Source organism: Fomitopsis serialis (assembly GCF_022376445.1).
Source record: "Fomitopsis serialis strain Sig1Antser10 chromosome Unknown B0H18scaffold_67, whole genome shotgun sequence".
In the NCBI taxonomy this organism is placed as follows: Eukaryota; Fungi; Basidiomycota; class Agaricomycetes; order Polyporales; family Fomitopsidaceae; genus Fomitopsis; species Fomitopsis serialis.
In genome coordinates, this window is record NW_025955027.1 from 75,515 (window position 1) to 100,238 (window position 24,724).

A 24,724-nucleotide genomic window follows, 5' to 3' on the forward strand; every position below is an offset into this window, starting at 1 on the left:
CAGGGACGCCAGAAGGAACGATGGTCCAAATGACTCGGACGTGGCGAGTAACATGAGACAGCCACCCTTAGTGTTGTGTCGAAAGAATTGAGCCATGCGGATCAGCCGCCCTTCAATTCCAATTTTCACGAGCGTTTGTACTCCCCGATCATGTCGAGCCCAGTTAACGGAGGTCAGCAGCGGCCAACAGTCTGAGGGGTCACCATTACCAGGCGTCGTCACTTCGGTGTAGAAGCACGATCTAGATATACAACACTGCGAATAATGAGCCAAGGACGACGTCAAGATGTCACAACGGAGATTTCTCACAGCAGTTCACAACCTGTTCATCACTCGCCGTCATCAGTGTCATCTAATCCTCTCGCGTCTCGTTGAACCTCCTCGTCATCGACAGCCATTGAGTCGTCCGGATCCTCGTCGTCTGCTTCGTCGTCTTCCATCTCTTCTTCAGCCTCTTCCTCCACTCCCTCCTCGTCTTCCGCCATCTCCTCGTCTTCATCTCCATGGAGGCCCCCATTCACCTCCGCTTCGGGCTCCTCTGCCTCCGGCTCCTCGCGTCATCCTCTGGCCCAGCTCCTCGCGGTGGCGGCTTCGTCGATGGGCGAGTGATCAATATCTTGGGGCCCTTCTCCTTTGCCTTCTGTTTGGACTTCGACGCGGACGCAGCCGAAATGGACTGTGGCTCGCCCTGCGATTCGCGCGCCTTGCCCTTCGCGCCGCCCGTGCTCTTACGGCCCTTGTCCGACTTTTGGATGTCGCGGTAGACTATAGGGCCATTAGACAGGTGTGGAGTGAATGTCGAACAGTACGGACCTTGTAGTTCCTGTTGAAGCCGGGGTACCATGTCGCCCATCTCAACCAACTCGAGTGCCTTGAGAACGTCTGACGCGGATATGCTCTTGTGCTGCTTGGACGCGGCGACTTCGTGGGCCGTGGCAGCTGTGTTCCACAGCAGAGAGACTCAGGGTGGGACTGAGCTGAACATGGCACGAAACGTACCCAGGTAATTGATGAAGACGGTGGACGCCTTTTGGAAGGACAGCACAACATCCTTGGACATCTTGGTGTTTTCTGACATCTGCGAGCCGTCAACAACGCCGTCAGTGCTTGAGAATATGTTCTCACCGCCGCTCGCGCGAGTTTCGTGATGATACTGCGTGGCAACTCGAAAGTCTCGATGCCTTCCGACACGGCCTCTTGCTGTGCCTGTGCACTCACGGCCGACGTGGCCACCTCTTTGGTACCTCCAGCCATTGTTCTGTAGTCACTTTGTATGGTTGAGAGTCGTGCGCGTATAGCTGAAGACAGAAGGTACGGAAGGTATGATATGGGCGAGAATTCTACGAGAGGTCGTGGTCAAAGCCAGTGAGCCTGCGAGCAAACGCGCTCACGCGCCACAGGGAGTGCCACAAGCGCGTCCGACGCGATCATTGAGATTCTCACGGTCTACAGTAGTTCAATCGCATCATAACTTTAAGTACCTGCCTAGTACGAGGTACAATACATAGCCCGTGCGATTCTGCGCGTACTCAAGTACTCACTGCTCGCGTCGTCGCGTGCCGCATCGTGCATAGACTGACGTAGCAGCGCCCTTACTATTCACACCGTCAGCTCGCCATCCAATCCCCGTACCGCCGTCGGTGCAGAGTCGCCTTCGCAGAACTGCCGGGAGGTGAGGCACCCGTAATACGACCAAGGACAGTTGATTGTTGTGAGTGTAGCACCGACCATCATAGCAACTGGCGACGAACCAGCAGGACACCCTAGTCAAGCTCATCCAGCTCCATGCCCCTTTCCACCATCACTGGATTACCATCGTACTCGCGCTCGAACAACTCGGGATTCTCGTTCCGGACGTGTATACGCCAGGTGAAGAAATCCTTCCGAACGTTGTTCGCACCGTGGCAGAGCTCCTTGGCTCCGACCTTGCAGCTGGTCTTCCAGTTGGGCTCCTTCTTGACCTCCGCAGGCTTCCGCTTGTCCTCCTCCTTCGTGACCGCCTTCTGGTCGCCAGAGCGATTGACGAGCTCGTCCACGATGGCGCGGGCGAGCAGCTCCTCGTCGGAGTCGAATCCTCGGGCACGCCGCTCGTGGTAGGCCCCCCGTGACGTCTCTGCAGGGACAGTGAATGGAGGAGTCCCCTGCCGATGCGCAGCGGAGCCCTGCTTCTGGAAGCCCTCGTGGGCCTGGAGGCCAGGGTGGCGGTGTTCTGCCGTGCCGTGCTGAGCCTGCGGGTGCGTGCCGTGGGGTCGGGCATCGTACGAGTCGTGAGCGACGTGAATATGAGCACCCTCAGGGTGGTGAGCGTGCGGGGCCTGGCCGTCGGTGTGGTGGTGTGCAACGTGAGAGTGAGGAACATAGCCCTCTCTGTTGGTCGCGGCGGGAACCTGAGTTCTATGGCAGGAAAGATGTATTGAGATCTGACGTCTCGCCATTCAGGAAGTTGACACTCACCGAGCACCTTCGCCCAAAGGACGGGCGAGTGCAGGAGTCGTGATCGCGATGGTAAGTATTAAGGAGACAACGGTAGAAGTGCGCATCTCGACTTGGAGTTGGTTAGGTGGTGGTGTCGTTAGGAGATCGTGAGTCGATGGTCGTAAAGAATTATGGATCAAAATCAAGCAAGACTAGAATAGTGACTTCGGTGAGCTATCGCAATAGAGGTTCAAAAATTGAGAATACTGACCAACCAGTGTCTATACTCGAAGGTGAGCTGCGAAAGCGAAGTAAAGAGAGGAGGTGAGCTCAGGCTGAGGGTCCAAACGTTCAGTGTACCTTTTAAGTACGGAAAGCAACAGTGAACAGCCCCGCTTCCCTGACCCATCTGGTGATCCGTGGCCTCGGCTATCTATGGCTCTTGCGTGCAGACGAAGGCCGGCTTTGCGAAGACTCACCGACTTGTTTGACGCATTGCTGCATGTCGTTCTGTAATAAACGACCACTGGAACTGGGCTCAGCGCTCAGGTCTCACTGGAGACCTACATACTGTACTGTCAACAGCGACTCTGACGTGTACGCTCAATGTTCTCACTTTGGACATTCTGGATCTGCAATGCATACATATGCTGGTGTGCCACACGGGTTTCTGTGCCCATATTGACAAGTGGAGGTCAATGACAGGTCTATGGTTGATTGCCCGATGCGGCCGCGGCGTGTTGACCTGCCGCCGGCCCGCGGCTGCCCGCATCTCTTGCGCACTAGATTAAAATCACCATCTAAGTAAATATGTAGTAGTTTATTCTTACGTTATACGCCACTGGAATAGGCAAGTCGCGTCGGATGCAGGGAAGGGCGTCCGAACAATAACAGCGCGGACGTAAACATGGCTCGAGCCACGAAGACGCTGCGAGGCCTGTCCTTGCGTCTGTTCTCCATTTTAATCCCTTATAATTCTTCTTCGCCTGTCTCCCTGACCCGTCTGTCAGCGGCGCCCCGAACAATAGCTGGCGGCAGCTGCGCCTCCGAGTTTCAGGCCGCTCCTTTCCATGCCTTCGTCCAACCTACAGCTCCCGCACCTCGTTTCGTTTTGCGACGCCTTCGAGCTCAGGACGAACCGACATTGTCGCGCAGTCACAATCGCTTCCAAGAAGTGGGCCGCGCAGTGCCCGTATCTCGACCACGAAGAACGCCAGGCAGTCGCGGGGCTGCAGCCAGGCCTCCTCGCCTCGCTCTGTTACCCGACCTGCGATGTCGCACAGCTTCAGTTCATCACGGAAGTCCTGATCGTCGTGGTGCATTGGCTGGACAAGCCACATGCAGCCGGGGACGAGAGATTCATCGACCAGTACGTACTCCGGTCCGTCGTTCTCTGGTGCTGGACGTTTAGTCGCCGTCTACTGTGTGGGTATGGTCTGGTAGCGTGCTCTATCCGTGAACAGGACCATGTCTATCCGACGCATCCCGACTTGAGGCTGACAGTCCTCCGCTTCAAACCGTTCGATGTGGCGGGAAACCGGCGACCGTCTTGCTGTTCGTCCATCCGTGTTTAGGGATGATCCCGACACGCATGGCCCCTCTGCTGTTCTCCAAGGACAGGCGATACACGTCCATATCGTCAGGCCACACGTGAAGTGCGCATACAGGCGGGCCACGCCGGCTGTAGGGCCTTCGTCCTCTGCGCCACGCAGCCCACGCATTGACGTCCGCTGCGTTCGGTGTGCTCAGGCATTGACCCTGACCAGCTGGCGAGCCGTGGCGACGTGGTCCTGGTTGTCGCGTGCCTATGCCTGGAAGACTTCCGACGCAGTTTCGTGTGCTGCAGCTGCCAATGCGCATATTCTTTGCCAGTCGATGGTCGCGTTGCACAGTAGGCGGAAACTAGACGACCCGCATCATGGACAGATCTGCCTATCCTGAATAATTCATGCTGATGCCTCGCTGCGCAGAACCTGTACCAAAGTCTCGCGGGACTGGCTGAAGACGTGGCAGCCGCGCTTTCGGCGGCACCTGCAAGCCTTTCGTGACGCTCGGGTACTGGTACAAACGGACAACGAGCGTGCCGTCGTGCCTGACTTGGAGTCGTATGTTCCCCTCCGCCAGGAATCCTCGTGCGCCAAGATCCTCCTGGACATGATCGAGTACGCCGTGGGGTTGCACATCCCCGACACGGTCTACGCGGACCCCGTCCTCAAGCAGCTCCGGAAGAACGCGTGCGACATCATAGCCTGGTCCATCGTACGTCCCCGCCGCCCCGTCGTCACGTTCCCGTCGCTCACGCCCGCAGGACATCGCCTCCGTCGCGCGCAAGCAGGCGACGAGCGACAAGCACAACCTCGTCCTCGTGCTCATGGCGAGCGCCGTCTCACCTGCAGAGCGCCGTCCACGCCGCGGGCGCGCTCGTCAAGAAGACCGTCGGCGCGTTCCTCGAGAACGAGCGCCTCCTCGCGCAGGCGCACGCGTTCGGCCCGTGCGTCGACGCGGACGTGCGGCGGTACGTGCGCGGCGTGCGCGACTGCATCGTCGGCCTCACGCACTGGCTCTACGAGACGGACCGCTTCTTCGGCGAGGCGGGCGACGACGTGCGCGACCTCGGCTGGGTCTTCCTGCCGTCGCGGTAGCCGCATCCGGCATCCGCCGGCTGCGCAGCCGCTGTACAGTATGCTCTCGAGTTTACCGCTATCGTCGCTTCTCGCTTTTCATGCTCTCTCGTACACGCACGGACTCGTCTAGACTTACAGCGCCACTATCTCCATACCCAGACTCGGCAGGAGGACGGGCCCCTTCGTTCCACCGCCCGCTCCTTAATTCTTGAATAACCCCGCATTAATCACAGATCGCACCGTATGTACGTAGCACCCACGCCGCCTGATGGACCGGGCGAGGAATAGGATCCCCGATTATCGTAAGTGCTTGCGGACGACGCCCTGGCTCGCGGCGAGGCGCGCGAACCGGCCGTCTCGGCGTGCGAGGAGCTCATCGGGGGCGCCGTGCTCGACGAGCGCGCCGTCGTCCATGACGAGGATCAGATCGAAGTCGACTATGGTAGCTGGGGGCGGCCGGCGTCAGCGTGATGATGAGTCCCCATGATGCACGCTGGGCGGTGGGACCCACCGATACGATGCGCGACGGCTATGACAGTGCACTCGGAAAGTTCTGTCCGGATGACGGCGCGTATCTTCTCGTCCGTGCGGAGGTCCAGGCTGGGGCGCTGAATTCAGCGGCGGCGCTCGCGGTGACACCAGGGTCAGTGAAACGAAACGCCCACCTGCTGCTCGCTTCGTCGAGCACGACGATCTTCCTCCGGCGGAGGAGCACCCTGGACAGGCAGAGCAGCTGCAGCTGCGGGCGTAGCGGTAGTCAGCTGTGCTGAGGTATCGCTGGCGCGGTCGGGGTCCCACGCACCTGCCCCTTGGACAACGAGCCGCCGTCCTCGAGCACCGTGTCCAGCTTCTCCGGGAGCTCCGCCACCGCGTCGCCCATCCCGACTCGGTCGAGGGCGGCCCAGATGTCCGCGTCTTCGTGCGCTTCCTCTGGGTCGAGGTTCGAGCGGATCGACGCGTGCCAGACGAACGGGTCTTGGGCGACGAGACTGCGGAGCGATACGTGAGAGGTGCAATACGGATATGGTGAAGGGACACTAGGAGCGCACCTGAGGGCTTTGCGCAGGCGGGCGCGCGGCAGGGTGTGGATGTCAACGCCGTCGATGGTGACCTGGCCGGAGACGAGCGCGTCGTCGAGGCCTCGGAAGAGGGCGAGGATCATGCTGCTCTTTCCCGAGCTACATCATCGTATAATGCGTCAGTTACCGCCACGCCTCTCGCGAGAAATATCAGTAACGCACCCAGATCTCCCGCAGATGCCTATTTTCATCCCAGCAGATGCGCGGAACGATACGTCGGAGACGGCAGGTTGCAGGTCCGGTCTGAAAACAGGACTTGAAGTCAACACCCTCCATAGCAGGCGCGCATCGTCGGCCACTTACTGGTACCGCATACTGACGCCCTTGAACTCGACGCTGCCCGCGGACGGCCAATTCTCGTCAAAAGCAACGTAGGCAGCGGAATCTTCTTCGGGAGGCAGCGTCACGATCTCGTGTATCCTGGAAATGGAGACGGAGCCGTTCTCGACTTCGGCGAGACACTGCGCGGCTTCAGTGTATGTATGAGTCGGGCGGCGCGGTGACTGACCATCAATAAAGCCGAAAGCCAATTCGAAAGGCCCGTGAGGTTGGAGAGCGCCAAACCCAGCCTAGAAATACATGAGATGCAGCCATGCGGATATGCCCAGGCGAGACGTACGAGGAGGGGTTGATCGTCCGACGGAGACCAATTGTCAGTGCAGCGAGACTGACGGCGATGGCGAACGAGATGAACGCCAGCACGGTTCGACTGTGAAATGCGACATGAGGCGCATGAAGGCTGACATGGCTGGCTGGCTGACTTACAGGAACCTTATGCCTCCGAAACGATAGTAGTATGGCGTCTAGAAACCAATTGTGAATAATGATATTGGTCTCGGGGGCTGTCGACTTACCTGGCTTCGATTGAGATACACATCGTTTTGTTTTTGGAGATGCCCTTCGACGCGGAGAGCCCTGTTTGACGTGGGTGAGGGTCCGCAGTTACGATAAGATGCGGGACATACCGAATCGTTTCAATGCCGCTTAGGGTTGTAGCAAAGACAGAGTACAAGGGCGATTTGCTGGAAGCCTCGAGGTGTTGAAGCTGCTTCGATGTGCGCTACGACAGAAAAACCAGACGTTGGAGTTGGTCCGCCTTGACCACGGATTTAGCTTACCAGGTAGAAGGTCGTTGTCAGATAGTAGAATGCTCCGAGAGGGATTACAGACAGAGTGAGCAACGGGGTCTAACGCCGACGTTGAGTGAGTGCGGTTTGAGAAGGTCAGATATGGATCACGTACGGGAATAAATATGAATATTAAGGTTCCAACTAGTAGACGCAAAAGGATCAGTACGCGGTCACGACAGCTATGGCGGCAACACACTCAACAGCAATACGATCGCTAGAGCATCAAGGAGATTCACAGGCCACTCAAAGTCGATCAGGAAGATATCCTATGCAGATCTGTTCAAGGTGGGCCTTAGATGGCAGCGAGCGTTTGCCACGCACCTGAGAAAATCGGTTGATGATCCTGCCGGCAGGTGTGGACATGAAGAAGGAAGGCGCGGCATGAACCAAGCCTTTCAGTTCCTCCGCGTGCACCGCTAAACCGCCACGACTGGAATGCAGAGGTTAAATCAAGACGCGCAGTCGGTAGATAGTCTTCGACACGCACTATGCCACGAGCACCGAAAATTGCCAAAACGTGAACGCGCTATTGAGGATTGTCAGTTGCTTGTCCTTACGGATGATAACAACGATGGTAATGCCTACAGGCCAATGAGCGTTAAGATTGAGAACCCTGCATAACCACCAGCCCAAGCTCCAGGACGTGCGCCATTGCTGTCCGCCCATTGCTGGAGATACACCTTTCGAAATATGGGTCAGTTTCGAGACCTGAAGATCATACGCAGAATCGCTACCTGTAGCCCAAGTCTCATACAAGTATATAGTGCAATCCCGGACTAAACATCTGATCAGTATCAATACCTCAAGTAAGAAGTCAAATGGCAGACCATGGCGATGATGAAATTCAGTCGCCCGATCATACGAATGTAAAATCGGTACGGAGAGAGCCCCAAAGACTCCTTTTTGAGAGCTGCTTCCCCGATTTCCTCCTCACGAGCGTCCTCTGCAGATGGGTCTGCAGCCGGCTGGGGCAACTGCGCTGTCTGCACCTCGTACCGTGGCGATCTCAACTAATGCTTCGTAGCCTTGCTTGATGAAATCTTGTAAGGAGCCCTGATGCTGGATGCGACCCGCGCCGAGGACAACGGTGCTATGTGCAGCATGCATGTGCTTGACTGAAAAAAAGGTTTGTCAGTGCTGAAAACCGACGATGTGAGATCGATTTAACAACTGACCGCTATGCGTGACTAACACAACAGCTTTATGCACCAACATGCCGTCAGGACCGAAGAGAGAGCTAAAGACTGGTGCAGGATGAGTAACTTGGCTGAACAGCTCCGCCCATACTTACTGTGCGATTCGCTCTCTGCGTCCAAAGCGCTCAGTGGATCGTCCAAGAGCGTCCAAGGAGCGTCGGCATAGACAGCCCGCGCGAGTGCCTGTGAGCTCATTAGTAAGTTATACTGATCCACAGTCGTTGGTAGGTACATACAATACGCTGTTTCTGGCCTCCGCTGAGCCTACGCCCTCTTTCACCCAACCATGTACCGTCTCCCGCTGGCATCTTGCGTACGTCCGCAGTGAGAGCGCAGGCATCGATTACTCGAGAGTAGCGTTCAGCTTGGAAGGCCCGCCCGAACAGGATATTTTCTCGAATGGTCCCAGGTATAATCAGAGCGTCCTGCGACGCATACGCAAAGCGTGTCGAAGGCTTGCTATACTGTCCAGCCGTGCATGTGGTTTCGCCGAGAATTGACAGAAGTAGCAGAGACTTGCCCTATCACGACCAATAGTAGAAAGATATCAGTACTAATCAAGTGGACATGCATCGCGGAACGTGCATACCGACGCAACAGGTCCAACACACATGTAAAGCCTCGGTTCGTCGCACCGGAGCGTGATGTCCTTCAAGAATGGCTCACCGTCAGGCGCCCAGCGAAAGAGGCCTGGGTCATAGTGATCGCCGGGGGTGTGCAAGTCTCCAACTCGACGCCATCGGTGGCCTCGTACAGATTTTCAAACTTCTCATTGCTTCCGAGCTGATCACCTGGACACTCATCCAGGAGCAAGAACGTCTGTATCCGCTTGAGAGACGCCCAAGATGCTGCGAGGATGGGGAAATGCTGGCCTGCACAAGACGCTTAGCCTCGGCGCAAAATCACTACATGTTAATGAGAACTAACCTAAGAAGCTGAGTGGCTGCGAGACAAGGTTCAGCGTCGTAACGATTGTGAAGAGACGGTTGACGTCGAGAGGCGCCCTGCCATTACGCGCAGCAAGGAGAACGTACGGGCCGAGCACAGACAGAATGCAGAGCGTTCCAGCTGTGTTGGCCAGTGCAGCCGAGAGAGCGATACCATTGCTGATCGGTCGCGTGAGCTAGGCACCATACAAACAGAGGCGAACAGAGGCGATATAGAGGCACTCACTAAAATTTACGAGCTTCGTCCATCTCCTCCTGTCGCAGCCTTCCAGCTTTTGCGGCGAGGACCTCTTCGTAGCAGGACCACTTGATAGACAGGGAGTTGCTGATCATCGAAGATATAAACTTGACACGTCGATCGGTAGCAGCAAGCCACGCAGACTGTTGTCGGCCAACATATCGCCCGACAAATGACGTGGCTATCAACAGCAGAGCTGTAACGGCTATCGGCAAGAATGCAGGCCAGGTGGCCTATAATAATCAAGAAGTGAGCATGAGAGTAGAGGAACATGACGATGAAACCTACTTGATGGTATACGATAGCAATCGTCATTCCGACGGAAGCTAGACAAGCCCAGATCTCATGAAAGCTTTGAGCTCCTTCGCAGACCCGCTCGACGTCGACAGACCTGAAAGAAAATGTTACTATGACAGTGTCTGTGGAAGTAGCTTCGCTTGCTACTGACATATAGGTGCTCGCCACACCACCCCCAAGGGATCGGCTTGCGGCAGAGGAAAGTTTGAGGCTCTTCGAGTAGATGACACCGACAAGGGCGCCCCTCAGTCCCACAGTCGCATCGTACACCTGCCATCGACCATCAATGAGGATGCAGATATACGGACTGAGGTTCGTACAGACCTTTTCCCAGTACAAAGAAGTGGTGATCGCAATCAGAGCGTACACACAGACGAACGCTCCAACGAGTGCCCAGCCCTGAGTGTCTGAATTTTCGGAGGTGACGAAGCTGATCGTTCGATTGACGAGCAATGGTTGAGCGAACGTCACGAGAAGTAAAGCTAGACGTGGACCCGCGGGAGCGAGGAATTTCATCGCAAATGCCTTTACTGTAGCTCGGACCAAGTAATTGCTCCGCTGCCTATCATATACATGTTAATAACGCTCCCCACAAGGAAGTCGGGATGACACAACTCACCCTGTCGTTGAGAGAGCATTCTGCAAAGCTGAGCGTGTACTGAGCGCCGACAGGCCATCCGGAATCATGCCACAATCGTCGATGGTGAGGACCTTCTTACGACCGTTCCACAAGAGTGGGAACAGCCAGAAGTACAACGAACGAGAGAAAAAGCTCGATGTCGATACAGGAGCCAGGACCTGCTCGGAGAATGTCAATGTCTATATAGGCCTTCCAAACCCAGCATTGTCTGACCTTGTGACGGAGCAGCCTTCGCTTCTCCACTAGCTCTGCACAGAGGACCAGCATGTACGACGCGGTTACCAAGGTCAATGCCACAGCGCCAGAACGCGCGGTGCTGAACAAACCAATCTTCAGATAACTGCGTAGTAACACAGAGCAGAAGAGACTCTTGAGAAGCGTGTAGCATATGATCAACATGCTTGGTGCGGGCGACCGGAAGTGTTCGACAAGAACTAGGAAAGCCAATGGAATCTGATGCCGTGAGCTCCAGTGATACCGTGACGTCTCGTAGTGCGAATGCACACTTACAGACGAAACCAGTTGAAGTGCCGGGGAAGCTACCCAGATTGGTATCAAGTCTTGCTCCTTCAATCGAAGAGCGAAGAACAGGTTCGCAGCGGTACTAGCTGTGGTCAAGAGCACAGAAATAAGCTTTGCGAGTACGAGCGGCCATCCTGGAGTACCCAGAAGGCTTTTCGTCCTGGCACATGCGGCAAGTCGTAATGCAGCGAATGCGACGAAAATGACGTCAGGCGTAAATGACAGGATCCTATGGAGCCAGCCCGTGATTCTCAGTTTCTGTACAGGATAAGACACTGGCGAGTACTAACATTTGTTCAAATTGCAGGGTGAAGTCGAGATCTCTGCATGTCGATGCAGGACCAAAGGAAGTGTCTTGCGGACAAGCGAGCATGATCGCCCCGAGCTTGTCAAGACCCACCGGTGCAGATATGATACTACGGAACAAGCGAGGGGGAAGGTCTGGACTGAAGGCAGTAGTAGCTCCCGCTGGTGCGGAGGTTGACGCTTGGGTTGGTGTTGCTGGTCTCCCTACTTATATTGTGGGCACAGCGACTGCGGCAGCGTTATTCTCCTCCTCCTCATGTCATGAGCAGGCCTAGGGGTTGAATTTCGAGTCAACGAGTTATGTGTAGACTGCGCCGCGGCTTATCGGACCTTGGCGCGATACTGCGCAATAGAGTGGTCCTGTATGCGCCATTCGGAATTGCGCCTACAGTGAATCTGAAACCCATCGCACATGCTGTAGGTTTCCTGTATAAGTTGGCTGCATCGATTACTTCGTTCATAACAACTGTAGGCCAAGACAACTTGAACGGGCTGGTCAACTCTGCAAATAAATATGCAGTCAGATGCCATCTTGCAAACTGCTACTTAAACGAATGATCAGTACATGGCTTTCTGCAGCTGGATCCAAAGGTCACTCAACTCGCTTGAAGGTAGAATTGACTGTTGTTGTATTGTCAGAAGCCCTCACCCGGATAGTGTTCCCCGTCGCTCGTCATGCGGCCGGCGTCACTGGCAGGCCACGGCGGCACGGTCATATACAATGATTTAATTTACTGTCAGTATACTAATCAAGTGTCAGTACGCCGCTCAGTATGATACTTACCTACTTACTAATTACATACTTAAACACTGAGTAACCTAAGGATGTAACTCAGTATATTAATTTATATAAGTCCGGTATGTTCCATCGCAAACACAGGCAAGCAAGTACAGTCACAAAGCAGCCACAGCAGACGGCTTTGTGGCGCTCAGTAACGGCAGTGATCGTCTCAATTCAATTTGGCATGACTCTCATTTATGTAACGAATTCGGATGGCTGCACCCTGGCTGCACGGGCGCAATCATGGAGGAGTGTCCAGCTGTGCGTTGCATCTTTCCAGTCTCGGTGCTGAGTTTATTGACTGACTACGTTTCTGTAGGACGCTGCTGGTGCTGCAAGACGCAGGTATAGCGAAGCAGGCAGGACGCCGCCACGTAATTTGGATTGAACCCAGCGAAGCTTTCGTCTGTGGTCTCGCATCGATTCGACGACACGCAATCTAGCGACTATAGCCGCCTGCGTATTCGGAAGCTTAACCCTGGTGCGAGTTGCCGACGCATTGATCGCCCATCCCGAGGACATTGCTAACATCCTAAAGGCACGTTTATGGCCTGCCGATGAGGTCTCCACATAGATGTGTGAGTCCTCACACACTCGACTGGGAACCTGCTGGGTTCAGTGGAGTCGAACGCACAACGTATGAGAAGCTGTCGGGGCATCCCTTCTCACGCCAGGTGCGGCGCATTTCCAACGACCTAACAGGGCCATGTAACGTACTTCTTGGGACGTACAGCGGTACGAAGGCAGCAATACGAACTCGCGGCAACAGTGGCAACGCGTGGCGGGCGACAACGTTGATGATGTGAATCCGCGCTCCGTCGTTGGGCGACGCATTCGGGTCATTGCACCGGATTCTCATCAATGAACAGAACATGGTAGGATGGAGAAGCAACTGCTGGCACAGGCTTCTCCTGGCATGCGTGCCTTTCATTCTCTTAGCGTCGCATCGGTGGGAGAATTTCAGCGCTTTCCCTCACCCTGTTAAAAGACGAGTGCAACTTGAACCTACGCAAGGACCCTCTTCTCGTCTTGACACTCGACCCTAGGCATAGGCATTGGTACGTGTACTCCTCTTGAGCTGTGTATACACGCAACAGTCACTCAATGGGCTGACTGACCAGCGAGCGAATCCCTAACTCTGAACGAAGGTGAATGTCCTCCGGAGGCGCTCCAGAGGGCCACGAGCTGATGATCACCTACAGCTTGGACATATCGAATCTCGCGCTGGGCTCATTCAGCGCATTGACACTACACCGTGAGTGACTGTTGGCGACAGAGGTGCGAGAGCTAATGGAGACATACATATATCGCAGCTTGCAATCATGTTAGCATTGATAGGTCCGACATTCCCAGCTTCCCCGCTTCACGCGTGGCAGCGTTTTCAGCCTCGCGAATACGATCAGCTGCCAACATCCGTGCATCTTGCTGATGGGGAACGACGCGAAGAGCAGCATGCGCAGCAATCGCTTCTGACAGAAGGATACGCCCCTGTTGACAACATCCCGACAGAGCTGCTGGTCCACGTGTTCCTCCTCGTCCGCGATTCTACTACGACGCTCTCCTGGATCAGCCTCACGCACGTCTGTCGACACTGGCGAAACGTCGCGCTAGGGACTCCTCTGCTGTGGGCATCTATCCCAGTGGGAAGAAGGCCTTCCTTCTTGCGCGCCTGTCTCGCGCGCTCGAGCGATGTTCTGGTCGATGTTATCTTTCGCCATTCACTCAGTCACATCGACCGCCTGCTTGGCGATCTACGTTCACACGCAGGTCGCGTACGAATGCTGAAAGTCCTTCTACTTTCCAATGACGCAGCAGAGCAACTGCTTCAGGACGTCGTTGCTCCGGCGCTTCGACTCGAGGACCTCTCTTTCCAGAGACAGACCCCATCCCTTAACTCCACCATCCCTCCGCTCGCACTCCCTGACCGTGACTGGTCTAGTCTTCGGAGACTGCAACTCAAAGGTATCGCTCTACCCAAGCACGCGTCGCCCTTGATGAGCCTCACCTCTTTGGTCTTGTCCAACGTAATTGCCGGAGCGCGCGTAGCACTGGAAGAACTGCTGGACAAGTTGGGCAATTGTCCACGCCTCGAGCATCTCTCAATATCTGACAGTTGCCCGTCCGCACTGAAGGGCGACGACAACAAGGGTTCCACAAGGACACATACGATTCCCCTACAAACGCTTCAGACGCTGAAGCTGTCGATGCATGCTTCTGTCGCGTCCGAGATACTCGCATCCATTTCTGTGCCCGCCCACACAGTCACCGATATCAAATGTGTCTTGGATCCGCGCCAACATCCATAACCTCATCTCTTCCATCCTCCTCCGACAGCCATCCGACTCCGCGAACATCGCCCAAGCGCGCACCCTCTACCTCTTCGTCGCCTCCAATATATTCCGAGTGCGCGTGTCCGATGCAAGTGGCCCAGCGAGCACCAAGCTTCTCGACATGGACATAGAATGCAATCCCCCGATGGACATGTCCTACCTCCTCCCCGACGCCCTCCGCGATCTCACGGACATATTCTCTTCTTCACCAGTCACCGACTTGCAAGTCTTCGGCGACCAGCGGCTCATCGACCAGGACGATTGGCGGGTTTCCCTCACCCGATTACCTGCGCTGGAGATGCTGGAGGTTGGGTCTCGAGGTCACGTAGACTCGTTATTCCAAGCTCTGAGTTGCTCCGACGTCACTATCTCATCGCCGATATGTCCTCTTCTAAAGAAGATATGCGTAGGAGGAGCAGACATCGACGAGGAAGCAGCATACATCATGCTGACGTGCCTGGATGATCGTGCAGCGCACGATATGCGCCTTGACGTTCTGGCTATGAAGAAGCGCACTGAACGGGCACCACTTAGCGCCTGCACTGTGCAGTCGATATTGACGACGGTTGGTGTTTTCGATTACAGGTGACACCCGTCCACTCAGTTCCCTCTATCCGCTGCTGCACTCCGATTCGAATGATCGTATCGCAATGTACATACTATCTATTCAATACCTTGTAGCTTAGTCGGTCATACAAATGCTACGTGAGCGAGTTGTATGTTAAACAGCCATCGATACAAGTTGTAAGTGGTCTAGTACTCTTCGCTTGGGTGTATGACTCGGCAGGAGGGACCGGGGATATTTCCATTGGTAAACCAGCCTCTATCCACGCAGTGTAACCGCCGATGATGTCCGTCGCATGCAGCATTCCCAGGTCATGCAGCGATATCGCGGCAAAGGATGATGAGTCGCCTTCGTGGTCGAATATGATGATTCGGAGGTCATAACGGTTGGCGATGGGGAGCCGTTGAGGGGACTGCAGATCGAGGCGCCACTCGAGCAGGCCACGCTCGATGATCATGGATCCATTGATGCCTCCTTCTTGCGCGCGCTGTCTCTCCGGGCGGATGTCGACGAGGACGACGGGCCAAGGGCGGTGCGCACTATGAAGGTCTTCATACGCTTGCTGCGGCGTCAGCCTCTCAAGGCGCGCGCGAGCCTGCGACAAGAGCTGTTGGACACTACGAGACCCAGGCGGCGGCACGAGAGGGTCCATCGGATCGCGAACGGCCTTGCGAATAGAGTCCCACAGTGCCAACTCATCGTAGGATGTAGCACCCAGGTTGCGCACGGAGCCGACCCATAGCCCTTGGGCTGCTGAGGAGCCTTCCATGATGCGTCCCAGGAACTTCGAGCTGCTGAGTATCCCGGCTCTGCGAACTAGCTCATCCGTAGTACCGCAGAACAAGAGCGGGCTGCGCTCTTCCGGGGACGCGCTCGGACATCCTACGGCAAAGAGGAAGTTCTGCCTGAAAAGGACGCGGCTGATGGACGATGCGATGAGAACCAGGAAGTGCTCCTCCGCAGAGCGCGAGAGAGTGAAGACAACGCCGACCGTCGCGCCATCCACTTTTTCAGCCTGCCGAACCGCTCTGACAGCCATGCTATCAGCAGTTCGCTGCCGCACGTCCTGAAGCGTGCGCATCGGGGGGTTGATTATGACCTCGGAAGATGCGACGCTCGCCGTGCGTCGGCCAGATGCGCTTCCAGTATCAGTGCCAGTGGTGAGCGGCGCTTCCACATGTCCGTCTGCTGGGACAACCTCCCCGTAGCTAGTACTTGAGGAATACGACGCGGGGTAGTCATGGATGCTTGACATTAGAAGTTCTTCACGATGGTCAGTCGATGTGGATAACTAGTATCGGCGGCTCAGCAGTCCTACCTCCTCTAGATCTGAGTCCGACACCAGTAGATGGTGAGGTCTCTGGGCGCTGCTAGTCAATGTCAATGTCGTCGTGTGTGTTGTAGGGACTAGATGGAGAGACTTGACAATGCGTTCCGATCCTCGAGTACGGTACTAGGTCAGCTTGAGGGCGCACGCCGCGGCCGCGTCGGGCAATTGCAGTGATCACATCGGAACTCCACGCCTCAAAATGGGCGCAGAAGTCCAGACGCTCCTCCTCGTGGCACACCAGCACATGCATCTTCACATTCAATGGGATTGAAGATAGATCAATGCAGATCTAGCTTGAACTAGGATGTCGAAAGTGAGAACATAAGCGTACGCGTCAGAGTCGCTGTTGACATTGGCGCGCATCATTAACGTTTGGAATTTGGACGCCAACGTAGCCCTGTCCGCATTGCGAAGACCATGTAGGCCATTCACACCTTTCATTACGACGTCGACGGTGGTACACTGATAAAGTAGCCGTGCACCAGGTAATAAGAAAAGAGTAGCGCAACTGATCATGAACGCAGAAACGGGCTCATGTATGTGTAGATATCACTGCAGGTCGATACTTGCGGACTCTGATGCTCTCAACAGCCCTAGTCTCTGCTCAATGCCATGGCCCGTCGCAGCCGAAACACCATCACGAGTGTCCATCCCAGCAACGCGATCTTCAGTGAGACCAGGTAGTGGCTCCACCTTGCGATCACTGTTCCCGGGGACGTTCGCGAGATCCCTCTGGCTGAGGCCACGAGAGACAATTTCGCCCACCTTGTCGAGCGCTGACTGTCGACTGATGAGCATTTCCGCGTAGACCCTCTGATCGAGAGCCGGGCTTGCAGGGAAGTCTAGGACGTGCTGGGGATGGTAGAGAGCGACCACTTTAGGGGACGACGGCATGGGAGGACTCATCGGGACAGCGTGGTACTTCTTGAGCTTCCCGCGGTATGGGAGGAGGCGCTGGTCGACGGGAATGGAAGCGTGTCTGGCTCCCTCTTCGTGTGCAGTTTGTTAACACGCCTTTCCGGAGTCGATGCTGGCCATCTAGCCGTGCTGTGATGCTCCTTGGGCACATGCAGGTCTAGGGATGGCGGCGACCCGAAGTCGCTGAAGAATAGCTTCGAGTGCAGCGGCGGCGACATCACTTGCGGAGGGCTGGACGGCAGGATGGACGAGTCGACCCTACTCAAGGCAGGCGCGACTGAAGGATACTCATCTGTGCGTGGGAGACTAGGCGTGGCAGCGACAGGGCCCGCTCTCTTCGTCGGGCTCCTTCTCACAGGTAGGGCAGTGTAAGAGTCCTCGGTGCGAATCGACGGCGAGGGTGACCAGGAGGCGATCCATTTCCAGGCAGGGTTCTCGTGCGCAGGCGTGCCGACTTCGGACGCCTCCTCGAGGCGGTTTGTGTCCAACAGGCGACCGTGTTCAGCGAAGCGCAGATCGGCTCCGTGTCCTCTTCGATGAGCCTGAATCCAGGTGGCGAGAGGACGGGCGCACGACCGGCGACCTCGTGCATCACGGAGTCAGTCCTGTTCAAGTTGTCCGAAGAGCTTTCTTGCTGTAAATCCTCAACGTTCAAGTCCGAATCATTTCGCCTGTGTCCCCTTCGTGTGCTGACACGGCGCACAGGCGAGTTCTGCACGCGACCGCTTTCGACGTCAGAATGTCCTCCGTCTTGACTTTAGCGGGCCGACGTAGAGTTCCGAACTTCAGCCGTTCGATGATCGCGCGCCTGATAGATTTCTGTCGCAGCGTTTCGTAAGGGACGTCGTCGGAACCGGGGCTGAGCAGTTCAGGCGAGGCAACTCTAGCATCCAAACGCGTCCCTGAGCGTTGACGTTCATGGCTGTCCACGAGCATAGCCCCTGAGTCCTCGATATGGTCATCATCGACCGCAGAGTATGCATTGTTCATCGGCGTGTTGGGAACGCGTGCAGAGCGTTGACGTCCAACAGCAGTGACCGGGGTGATCGGGGCGGACCCTGGCATAGCCTGAGACTGGCGGCTCGAGCGGGAGAAAGCGCGCGCGACCCAGCCGCCTTTCTTGGAATCCGTGCGTCCGTGCAAAAGGTTTGAGCTCTCGTTGGCGGTAGACTCAGAATTGCTACTGCCTTGCGGCACACCCTCGGACAACCCGGGAGGAGCGTACCGCGGACCAGTGTGCAAGCCCGACGACCCAAGCCCTTCCTTGTCACGGCGCCGTGCTTGCCAGCGGAGCAAGGACCATGTGAACAGAGCACCAGCTATGGCCGCTAGTACAGCAAACAGGGGAGCCAGATACGCTATGTCGAACCCCGAGTGCGTGTAAACAGAGGATTTCTGCGAAGATGTGCCGTTCGAAGGTGGGAGCGCCGTGATCCTGATTGTCGAAACTGATGAGGTGGTCGAGGTTGCACTTGTCGCAACAGGATGAACAGCAGATGACAAGGAAGAACCAGTTGCGGAGATGGTGACCAGAGATGGAGCCAGGGTTGTCGCAGATGAACTTGGCGCGGTCGATACAGGAGGTGGTACTGTAGTCGCGCCCCATGCTGGGTAAGGCCACCAGTAGTCGTAGCTGGTTGTAGACGCCATGGTTGACGCGTACCTCAACCCTTGGCTCAGGACACCTGCAGAACGTAAGGTGGGATGTGGGTGCATCTGTAGCTGGGGCACATTGATATCTCGGCTGACATTGCGAACTGGGCCGTTGCACAATCGCGCGGCTGACGAACGCCTTCACGCAACATATTCGACCTGTTACTCTTGTAGAGTCCTCTCCCGTATAACACTACAGCGTGAGTATATTTTACAGAGGTGCTGTAAGTACTTGCCATTCTGGTTGTTGGTAGGGGCAATAGTTGGACAGTGCAAGGCAGCACAGATGGCGTCGGTGTCGACGTTGTGTCGACGTACTGGTTCGGACAAGAACCGGTTTGGAACCGGTGGTGTGGCGTGGGACCGACGACTCACAGCCTGATCAGGAAATCTGTGAAGTCGGATGAGGGACATCACCTCCGCTGAATGTTCGTTTGAATCAGATCGAACCAACTTGTTATGATGCCTCAAAGGTGGCTCGGACAACTCGTCAATGCCACATGTGATGGTCAACAGTAGAAAGTGTCAAATCAAATGGCCTGAGCCTGTGCGGCTTCGACAACATGTCGACCGTAGTGCACTTGCTGTGGGCTTTCATCTTGATCCCAACCTCCCGGACCACTCGGCTCCAGGAGCCGCCACGACGAAACTCGGAGTCCAATGTCACAGTTATACGAGACGTTTGCCCGGTTGCAACCACATGACACGGTGAGTTTCATAGATGTGGCTGATTATATGACCTCTGAAATTTGAACGGTCAGTTTTGGCAGTGGACGTTTATGACAGACCCTGACAGACCCACGCGGCAATGGTAGATGATGTGTCAAACAAATATGTGAGCCTCCGTCTGTACGCATGGCCTTCTGAATAAACCGTCAGTCGCTGCTACGTCACAAGCCGTATCCAGGAGATGGCACATAATGGATAGTGAGTCAAGTCCAGAGTCGGACCGAGGAAACAGGTTGACTCCCTGATGCCGACGTTGGGCGCGCGCTCGTCAGCCTGCGACTCGGTACTAATCTACGTGCAGTGCGTTCTCACTAGTGTGCGCTATTGCCCTTCTATCATGCTTTTCCGACTAAAAATAGACTCATCTCTCCGTACACCGGAGCGTCGGTGTCCTCCTAGCGTCTCATGCCATCTTTGCTTCAGGAACTCTATGTGTAGGCTGTGCTCAAATGACATATCCCACCGGTCATGACGGAGAAGCTATCATGATGGATGCCATTGTGTGCGACGTTGTCAGAGATTCCTATTGGCGCTCGCTTTGAGTGTACATAAAGCTGGGCATTAGGCCATGAACCCTCAGCCTGAGCTCACCTCCTCTCTTTACTTCGCTTTCTTAGCTCACCTCCGAGTACAGACACTGGTTGGTCAGTATTCTCGATCTTTGAACCTCTGTTGCGATAGCTCACCGAAATCGCTATTCCAGTCTTGCTTGATTTTAATCTATAATTCTTTACGACCATCGACTCACGATCTTCTAACGACACCACCACCTAACCAACCTCTAGTCAAGATGCGCACTTCTACCGTCCTCTCTTTGATCCTTGCCACCGCGGTCGCGACTCCTGCCCTCGCCCGTCCTTTGGGCGAAGAAGGTGTTCAGTGAGTATTCTCTTTGAACCTGAATGGCGAGACGTCAGATCTTAATACATCTTTCCCCATAGATCTCAGGCTCCCGTCACGACCAACAGAGAGGGCTATGTTCCGCACCCTCACGTCCCCCACCACCCTACTGAAGGTCAGGCCCACCACCCCACTGAAGGCCAGGCCCACCGCCACCCCAGTGGCCCGGCCCACCGCCACATCGACGGCCGGCTCACCACCACACCGGCGGCCAGGCCCCGCACATTCCTCAGGCTGGTCGCGTCCACTTGGGCCACCCTGAGGTCGCTCATACCCACGTCGCTCACGCACGTGCCGTCGATTCCAACGATGCTCAACCCCACGGCATGCACCCGCACGTTCACCAGGGCGCGCCGGACCACCGCCGCATTGGCCTCCAAACCCACAAGGGATTCCGGACGCAGGGCCCTGCCAACCACTGGCACGCTGCGCGTCCGCAGGAGATGACTCCGTCTACTGCTCCTGCACAGACGTCACGGGTGGGCAAGAGCAGCGGCCACCACGCCGATCACGAGTTGCTCGCCCGAGGATTCGACTCAGACGAGGAGCTGCTCGCCCGCGCCATTGGGGACGAGCTCGTCGCTCGCAAGGTCAACTGGAAGAAAGTCGGCAGCACTGCCGCCACCGTTGCCGGAGATGTTGGCAAGTTCTTGCTGCACTGCGCCGGAGCGAGGATCCCGATTGTTCGCCCGCGACTTCGACGAGGCTACTTTCCCAACGGTGTTGGAAAATTCATGCAGCGCCTGCCCCGGAGCGAGGACCCCGAATTGTTCTCCCGCGAGTTCGACGAAGAGCTGTTTGCCCGCGCGCTTAACGACGAGCTCGTCGCTCGCAAGGTGAATTGGAAAAGGTCGGCAGTACTGCGGCTACCGTCGCCGGCGATGTTGGCAAATTCCTGCTGCACCTGCGCCGGAGCGAGGACCCCGAATTGTTCTCCCGCGAGTTCGACGAAGAGCTGTTCGCCCGTGCGCTGAACGACGAGCTCGTCGCCCGCAAAGTCAACTGGAAGAAGGTCGGCAGCACTGCCGCCACAGTTGCCGGCGACGTCGGCAAACTGTTCTTCCATCTGCGCCGGGACGAAGACCCTGAGTTGTTCGAGCGTGGATATGATGATTATTCAATGATGATGGAGAGGGGCATGGAGTTGGATGAGCTTGATTAGGGTATCTCGCTGTTCCATCGTCGAGAGAGGGAGTAGGCGTTAGACTCACAGCAATCAATTGTCATTGGTCGTAGTACTGAGCTGAAGGCTGCCACTGTGAGACAAGACTCTTAGACGTTGAGGCTGTTCATCATTATGCAAGCTACGCCATAATAATGAGCCGGCAGTACGGCATGTGTAGAGCAAGTCAAGGAATGACAACACGGGCGACTATGTGATGTGAAGTTAACGCGCACCAATATGGCCTACGTTCAAGTTGTCGTCTTCTCCGGACTCTGCTGACCCCAATCCGACGGCATCTCGCCCTTCAGATTTTCGAAGAACTCCCTCGTCATACCTGCCTTCTCTCTATCCTCGACATTGAACGGACCCTTGACCTCGCCCCGCCAGCAGCGCTTACCTCGTCCCGGAACGTCTGTACCGGATCAACGCCCTGCTTTGCACATATCCACGTGAACCACCGGTGGCCGTCGTGACATGTGTCACCTCGTCCCGGTGGACTATGTTTAGCACGTCGACGCTGTCTGAGTCGCCCGCACGGCGGAACTTCTCAATTGTCCCGGGGTTGACGTCGAGTCCGCGTGCCTCGTGTACTAGGTGGATGATGGCAAGCCGCGCGCGCAGAGAATTGGATGTGACACGAGCCGATTCCCACAGGGAGGCGTGTACGGGTAGTGAGCCGTACGGTGTAGTGGGAGAGAGGGCGGCGAGACGGGATGTCAAAAGGGAGAAGTGCTTTGATTCGTCGAGCGCCATTTTGGCGAAGTCGGAGAAGAACGCAGGCGGTAGATCGGGATGTTCTGGCCCATATCTGGCCATAATGTCCCAGCTTCGCGACGAAAACGTCAGAGATGGCTTGAAGACATGACTCGTGTACTTACGCAAGATCGATGCTGACGAGGTAAGGTCATTAGTGTTCTTGGAGGTAATGTGGCGGTACGTCAGAGCACTCACGCCCACTGTTCAATATTTGCAAGTGCATGTAGCATCACTGCCCGGTTCTTGCGTTTGCCTACCTTGCCTGGATCAACTGTATTGCGTGCAAAGGCGTCCTCTCGTGGCGGAATGTCTGGCGGTCTGGGCGCACTGGATGACCGGTGGCCGATGGTCTTCAGTTGGCCAGTACGGAAGAGGTGTACAGCGTGCCGAGTGCGCTCGACCTACGACGTCATGAGTACGAGGCTTTTACGTAGTGAGTGCGACAACATCGATCATACCTTGAGCTTCGGGTTCGGCGTGTTCAGGATGAGAACCGCCCATTGCATCAGCGTGGACGGGGCACCTTCACCCGGCACTACGCTGTCTTCGATCACCGGACTGTTGTCCGATATAGTCATGTGTGAAATATCCGGTGGCGGAGGCGGATCCGCAAATTCTGTGTTGCAAGCACTTAGTTGAAGATATGTTCACACAAAAAGAGTACTACCTTCTGAGACGGGCCTCAGCTCAACGAGCCGCCACTTTGTACCATTTTCAGGAGTTTCGACCCAAACGGCCTCGTCCCCGCTGTCGTCTCGGCGCACATTGACTGCGTAGGTGCACGCCTTCAGGCCTGTCTCGCTGGCGCCGGTGCGAAGATCGAAATCGTATCTGACGTCGTGTGAACTGTGCACCAATCTCAACCACTTCATTTGATGAATTATTACCTATGCCACGGGCAAACAGCGACTAGTCCGGTATCGCACTCCTCTATCTCCGCGTGTGACATGTCTGCGCCGAGGTGAGGGCATGTCGCCTCCATGGCGTAGATCTGCTGTTTGCAGTCGATTGCTTTCGGTTGTGCAATTTCATTTTCCTGAGCAGAGTTGTCGGAAAGTCGGAATAGTATCAATGAATGGTATTCTCCTTCGGCGGAACGGAGATTGAGGAAAAATCTTGAGTGCGATAGGAGTTGGTCTAGGGAAGACACCCTTCAATCGTCGTTCAATCAGGAAGTCTGAGTTGATGGGCATACGACGTACAGAATTTCTTTGTCGGACTCGGATCGCATGCTGCGAGTTTATCACCACGCTAAGGATAAACTGAGGATGGGTTTTCAGTATCCTGCCCTGACTTCGTATATCTGTCGGGGAATCACTTAGTTACAGAACTGTTCACGATAAATGTACTTGATTCACCTCAATAATTCTCAGGGGCAAGGAGAGATGGAGTTATTACGAAAGGGTCTGCCGCGCTACTGGAAAGGAACTTGGATATCGTTGAGCGTTCCTGCACATGATCGAGGATGTATAGGTTTGTATAGGGCGCTTACGTAATCTCTTTAGTAGTAAGTAAACAGCGTCTACGTGGCAATAAGCGCCCGGTAATTGCCGAGAGACATTTTCCGATTTTGCATGCATTTGCGCCGTTGCGAAGACATTCACCTACTTACCAGCATCCTACCTCAGAGCGCTATTGGCAGCAGCATTGCTTCCGTTCGCAATCCTTAGCATGTCTGACAAGCAGCATTTTGAGCAGAAAAGGTGCGGAACGGCCCGATTTTTTTCTGTCTCAGTGTCAAGGTGTGAGCAGGATCACATCTTTACGTCTCAAGCACCTCATCGCGATTGTCTCTCGGTTCCGAAGACTGACCACGACAAGCTTCACTTCTGTCTTGTGCAAGAGACATGTTGAAGGAGCCGGCATGCATTCCTTCGATCCAGCAGGAAGCCTTTTGGAAACCGGAAGACTATCGTTCCCGCTCTTTTAAATGATCTCACCACAACAGCCGGCACAGGCTTGGACGTCTGGAGGCGGCCGCTCTTCGGTATATACGCAGACAGACATACCTCAACCCGCCACAAACTAACCAACTGTCCGTTACTTCTGGGCCGTCGCATGGGTGCTGCGAGCTTGGATCGACGCCAGCCGGTTTTCTGGCGCTGGCCTCTGTATAGCTATTATCCGCGGAAGCTACTAGTGGATGAAGTGTTCTTGGTAGGTTGTGGAACGGAACGCATCGACGTAGGCGTTATTCGATCAT

General features: G+C 55.6%; 9 protein-coding genes across 9 annotated transcripts; 3 read left to right on the forward strand and 6 right to left on the reverse strand.

Annotated features, from left to right (window-relative positions):
• Positions 1-87: 87 nt before the first annotated feature.
• Positions 88-1,366, reverse strand: B0H18DRAFT_1023547 (histone-fold-containing protein). Its single transcript, XM_048029648.1, has 6 exons — positions 1,126-1,366; positions 1,000-1,078; positions 814-939; positions 733-765; positions 310-538; positions 88-255 (listed from the first exon to the last, which is right to left on the reverse strand). The coding sequence occupies exons 1-5, from the start codon at positions 1,252-1,254 to the stop codon at positions 330-332; spliced, it is 576 nt and encodes a 191-aa protein (XP_047890289.1). The 5' UTR covers positions 1,255-1,366; the 3' UTR covers positions 88-255; positions 310-329.
• A 397-nt stretch (positions 1,367-1,763) lies between these two features.
• On the reverse strand, positions 1,764-2,540 carry B0H18DRAFT_956993 (uncharacterized protein; the record flags this gene model as incomplete). Its single annotated transcript, XM_048042529.1, has 2 exons — positions 1,764-2,394; positions 2,455-2,540. 2 exons carry the CDS (start codon positions 2,538-2,540, stop codon positions 1,764-1,766), a joined length of 717 nt encoding a protein of 238 aa, XP_047890290.1.
• A 945-nt stretch (positions 2,541-3,485) lies between these two features.
• Positions 3,486-5,057, forward strand: B0H18DRAFT_1121845 (isoprenoid synthase domain-containing protein; the record flags this gene model as incomplete). Its single annotated transcript, XM_048034413.1, has 4 exons — positions 3,486-3,784; positions 4,386-4,674; positions 4,724-4,780; positions 4,812-5,057. 4 exons carry the CDS (start codon positions 3,486-3,488, stop codon positions 5,055-5,057), a joined length of 891 nt encoding a protein of 296 aa, XP_047890291.1.
• Positions 5,058-5,336: 279 nt separating this feature from the next.
• Positions 5,337-11,461, reverse strand: B0H18DRAFT_1121846 (P-loop containing nucleoside triphosphate hydrolase protein; the record flags this gene model as incomplete). The annotated part of the gene is made up of 34 exons (XM_048034414.1): positions 5,337-5,476; positions 5,551-5,639; positions 5,705-5,778; positions 5,842-6,028; positions 6,089-6,217; positions 6,281-6,361; positions 6,422-6,579; positions 6,627-6,687; positions 6,738-6,827; positions 6,884-6,921; positions 6,973-7,033; positions 7,084-7,178; positions 7,237-7,305; positions 7,361-7,389; positions 7,445-7,514; positions 7,570-7,678; positions 7,736-7,774; positions 7,834-7,928; positions 7,983-8,024; positions 8,076-8,213; positions 8,245-8,363; positions 8,424-8,492; positions 8,540-8,627; positions 8,681-8,965; positions 9,111-9,316; positions 9,372-9,550; positions 9,618-9,862; positions 9,918-10,020; positions 10,078-10,196; positions 10,251-10,488; positions 10,546-10,724; positions 10,780-11,019; positions 11,077-11,317; positions 11,379-11,461. 34 exons carry the CDS (start codon positions 11,459-11,461, stop codon positions 5,337-5,339), a joined length of 4,188 nt encoding a protein of 1,395 aa, XP_047890292.1.
• A 1,866-nt stretch (positions 11,462-13,327) lies between these two features.
• B0H18DRAFT_956996 (uncharacterized protein) lies at positions 13,328-14,481 on the forward strand (the record flags this gene model as incomplete). The annotated part of the gene is made up of 2 exons (XM_048042530.1): positions 13,328-13,430; positions 13,514-14,481. The coding sequence occupies 2 exons, from the start codon at positions 13,328-13,330 to the stop codon at positions 14,479-14,481; spliced, it is 1,071 nt and encodes a 356-aa protein (XP_047890293.1).
• Positions 14,482-15,164: 683 nt separating this feature from the next.
• B0H18DRAFT_1086357 (uncharacterized protein) lies at positions 15,165-16,151 on the reverse strand (the record flags this gene model as incomplete). The annotated part of the gene is made up of 2 exons (XM_048032027.1): positions 15,165-15,206; positions 15,300-16,151. 2 exons carry the CDS (start codon positions 16,149-16,151, stop codon positions 15,165-15,167), a joined length of 894 nt encoding a protein of 297 aa, XP_047890294.1.
• Positions 16,152-16,949: 798 nt separating this feature from the next.
• On the reverse strand, positions 16,950-18,968 carry B0H18DRAFT_956998 (uncharacterized protein; the record flags this gene model as incomplete). Its single annotated transcript, XM_048042531.1, has 3 exons — positions 16,950-17,354; positions 17,411-17,849; positions 18,022-18,968. The coding sequence occupies 3 exons, from the start codon at positions 18,966-18,968 to the stop codon at positions 16,950-16,952; spliced, it is 1,791 nt and encodes a 596-aa protein (XP_047890295.1).
• A 1,522-nt stretch (positions 18,969-20,490) lies between these two features.
• Positions 20,491-21,762, forward strand: B0H18DRAFT_956999 (uncharacterized protein; the record flags this gene model as incomplete). Its single annotated transcript, XM_048042532.1, has 4 exons — positions 20,491-20,579; positions 20,642-20,715; positions 20,745-21,450; positions 21,516-21,762. 4 exons carry the CDS (start codon positions 20,491-20,493, stop codon positions 21,760-21,762), a joined length of 1,116 nt encoding a protein of 371 aa, XP_047890296.1.
• A 251-nt stretch (positions 21,763-22,013) lies between these two features.
• B0H18DRAFT_1086358 (DUF455-domain-containing protein) lies at positions 22,014-23,752 on the reverse strand (the record flags this gene model as incomplete). Its single annotated transcript, XM_048032028.1, has 8 exons — positions 22,014-22,157; positions 22,184-22,198; positions 22,240-22,591; positions 22,717-22,922; positions 22,980-23,137; positions 23,189-23,352; positions 23,409-23,672; positions 23,724-23,752. 8 exons carry the CDS (start codon positions 23,750-23,752, stop codon positions 22,014-22,016), a joined length of 1,332 nt encoding a protein of 443 aa, XP_047890297.1.
• Between the last annotated feature and the right edge of the window lie 972 nt (positions 23,753-24,724).

Excerpts from the sequence above, each read along its gene's own strand:
- B0H18DRAFT_1023547 (XM_048029648.1), bottom strand. The coding sequence starts at position 1,254 with ATGGCTGGAGGTACCAAAGAGGTGGCCACGTCGGCCGTGAGTGCACAG. Across the intron at positions 766-813 it reads GCTTCAACAGGAACTACAAG|TCTACCGCGACATCCAAAAG; the intron begins GTCCGTACTGTT and ends ATGGCCCTATAG. Across the intron at positions 539-732 it reads CCAAAAGTCGGACAAGGGCC|AGGAGCCCGAAGCGGAGGTG; the intron begins GTAAGAGCACGG and ends AGCCGGAGGCAG.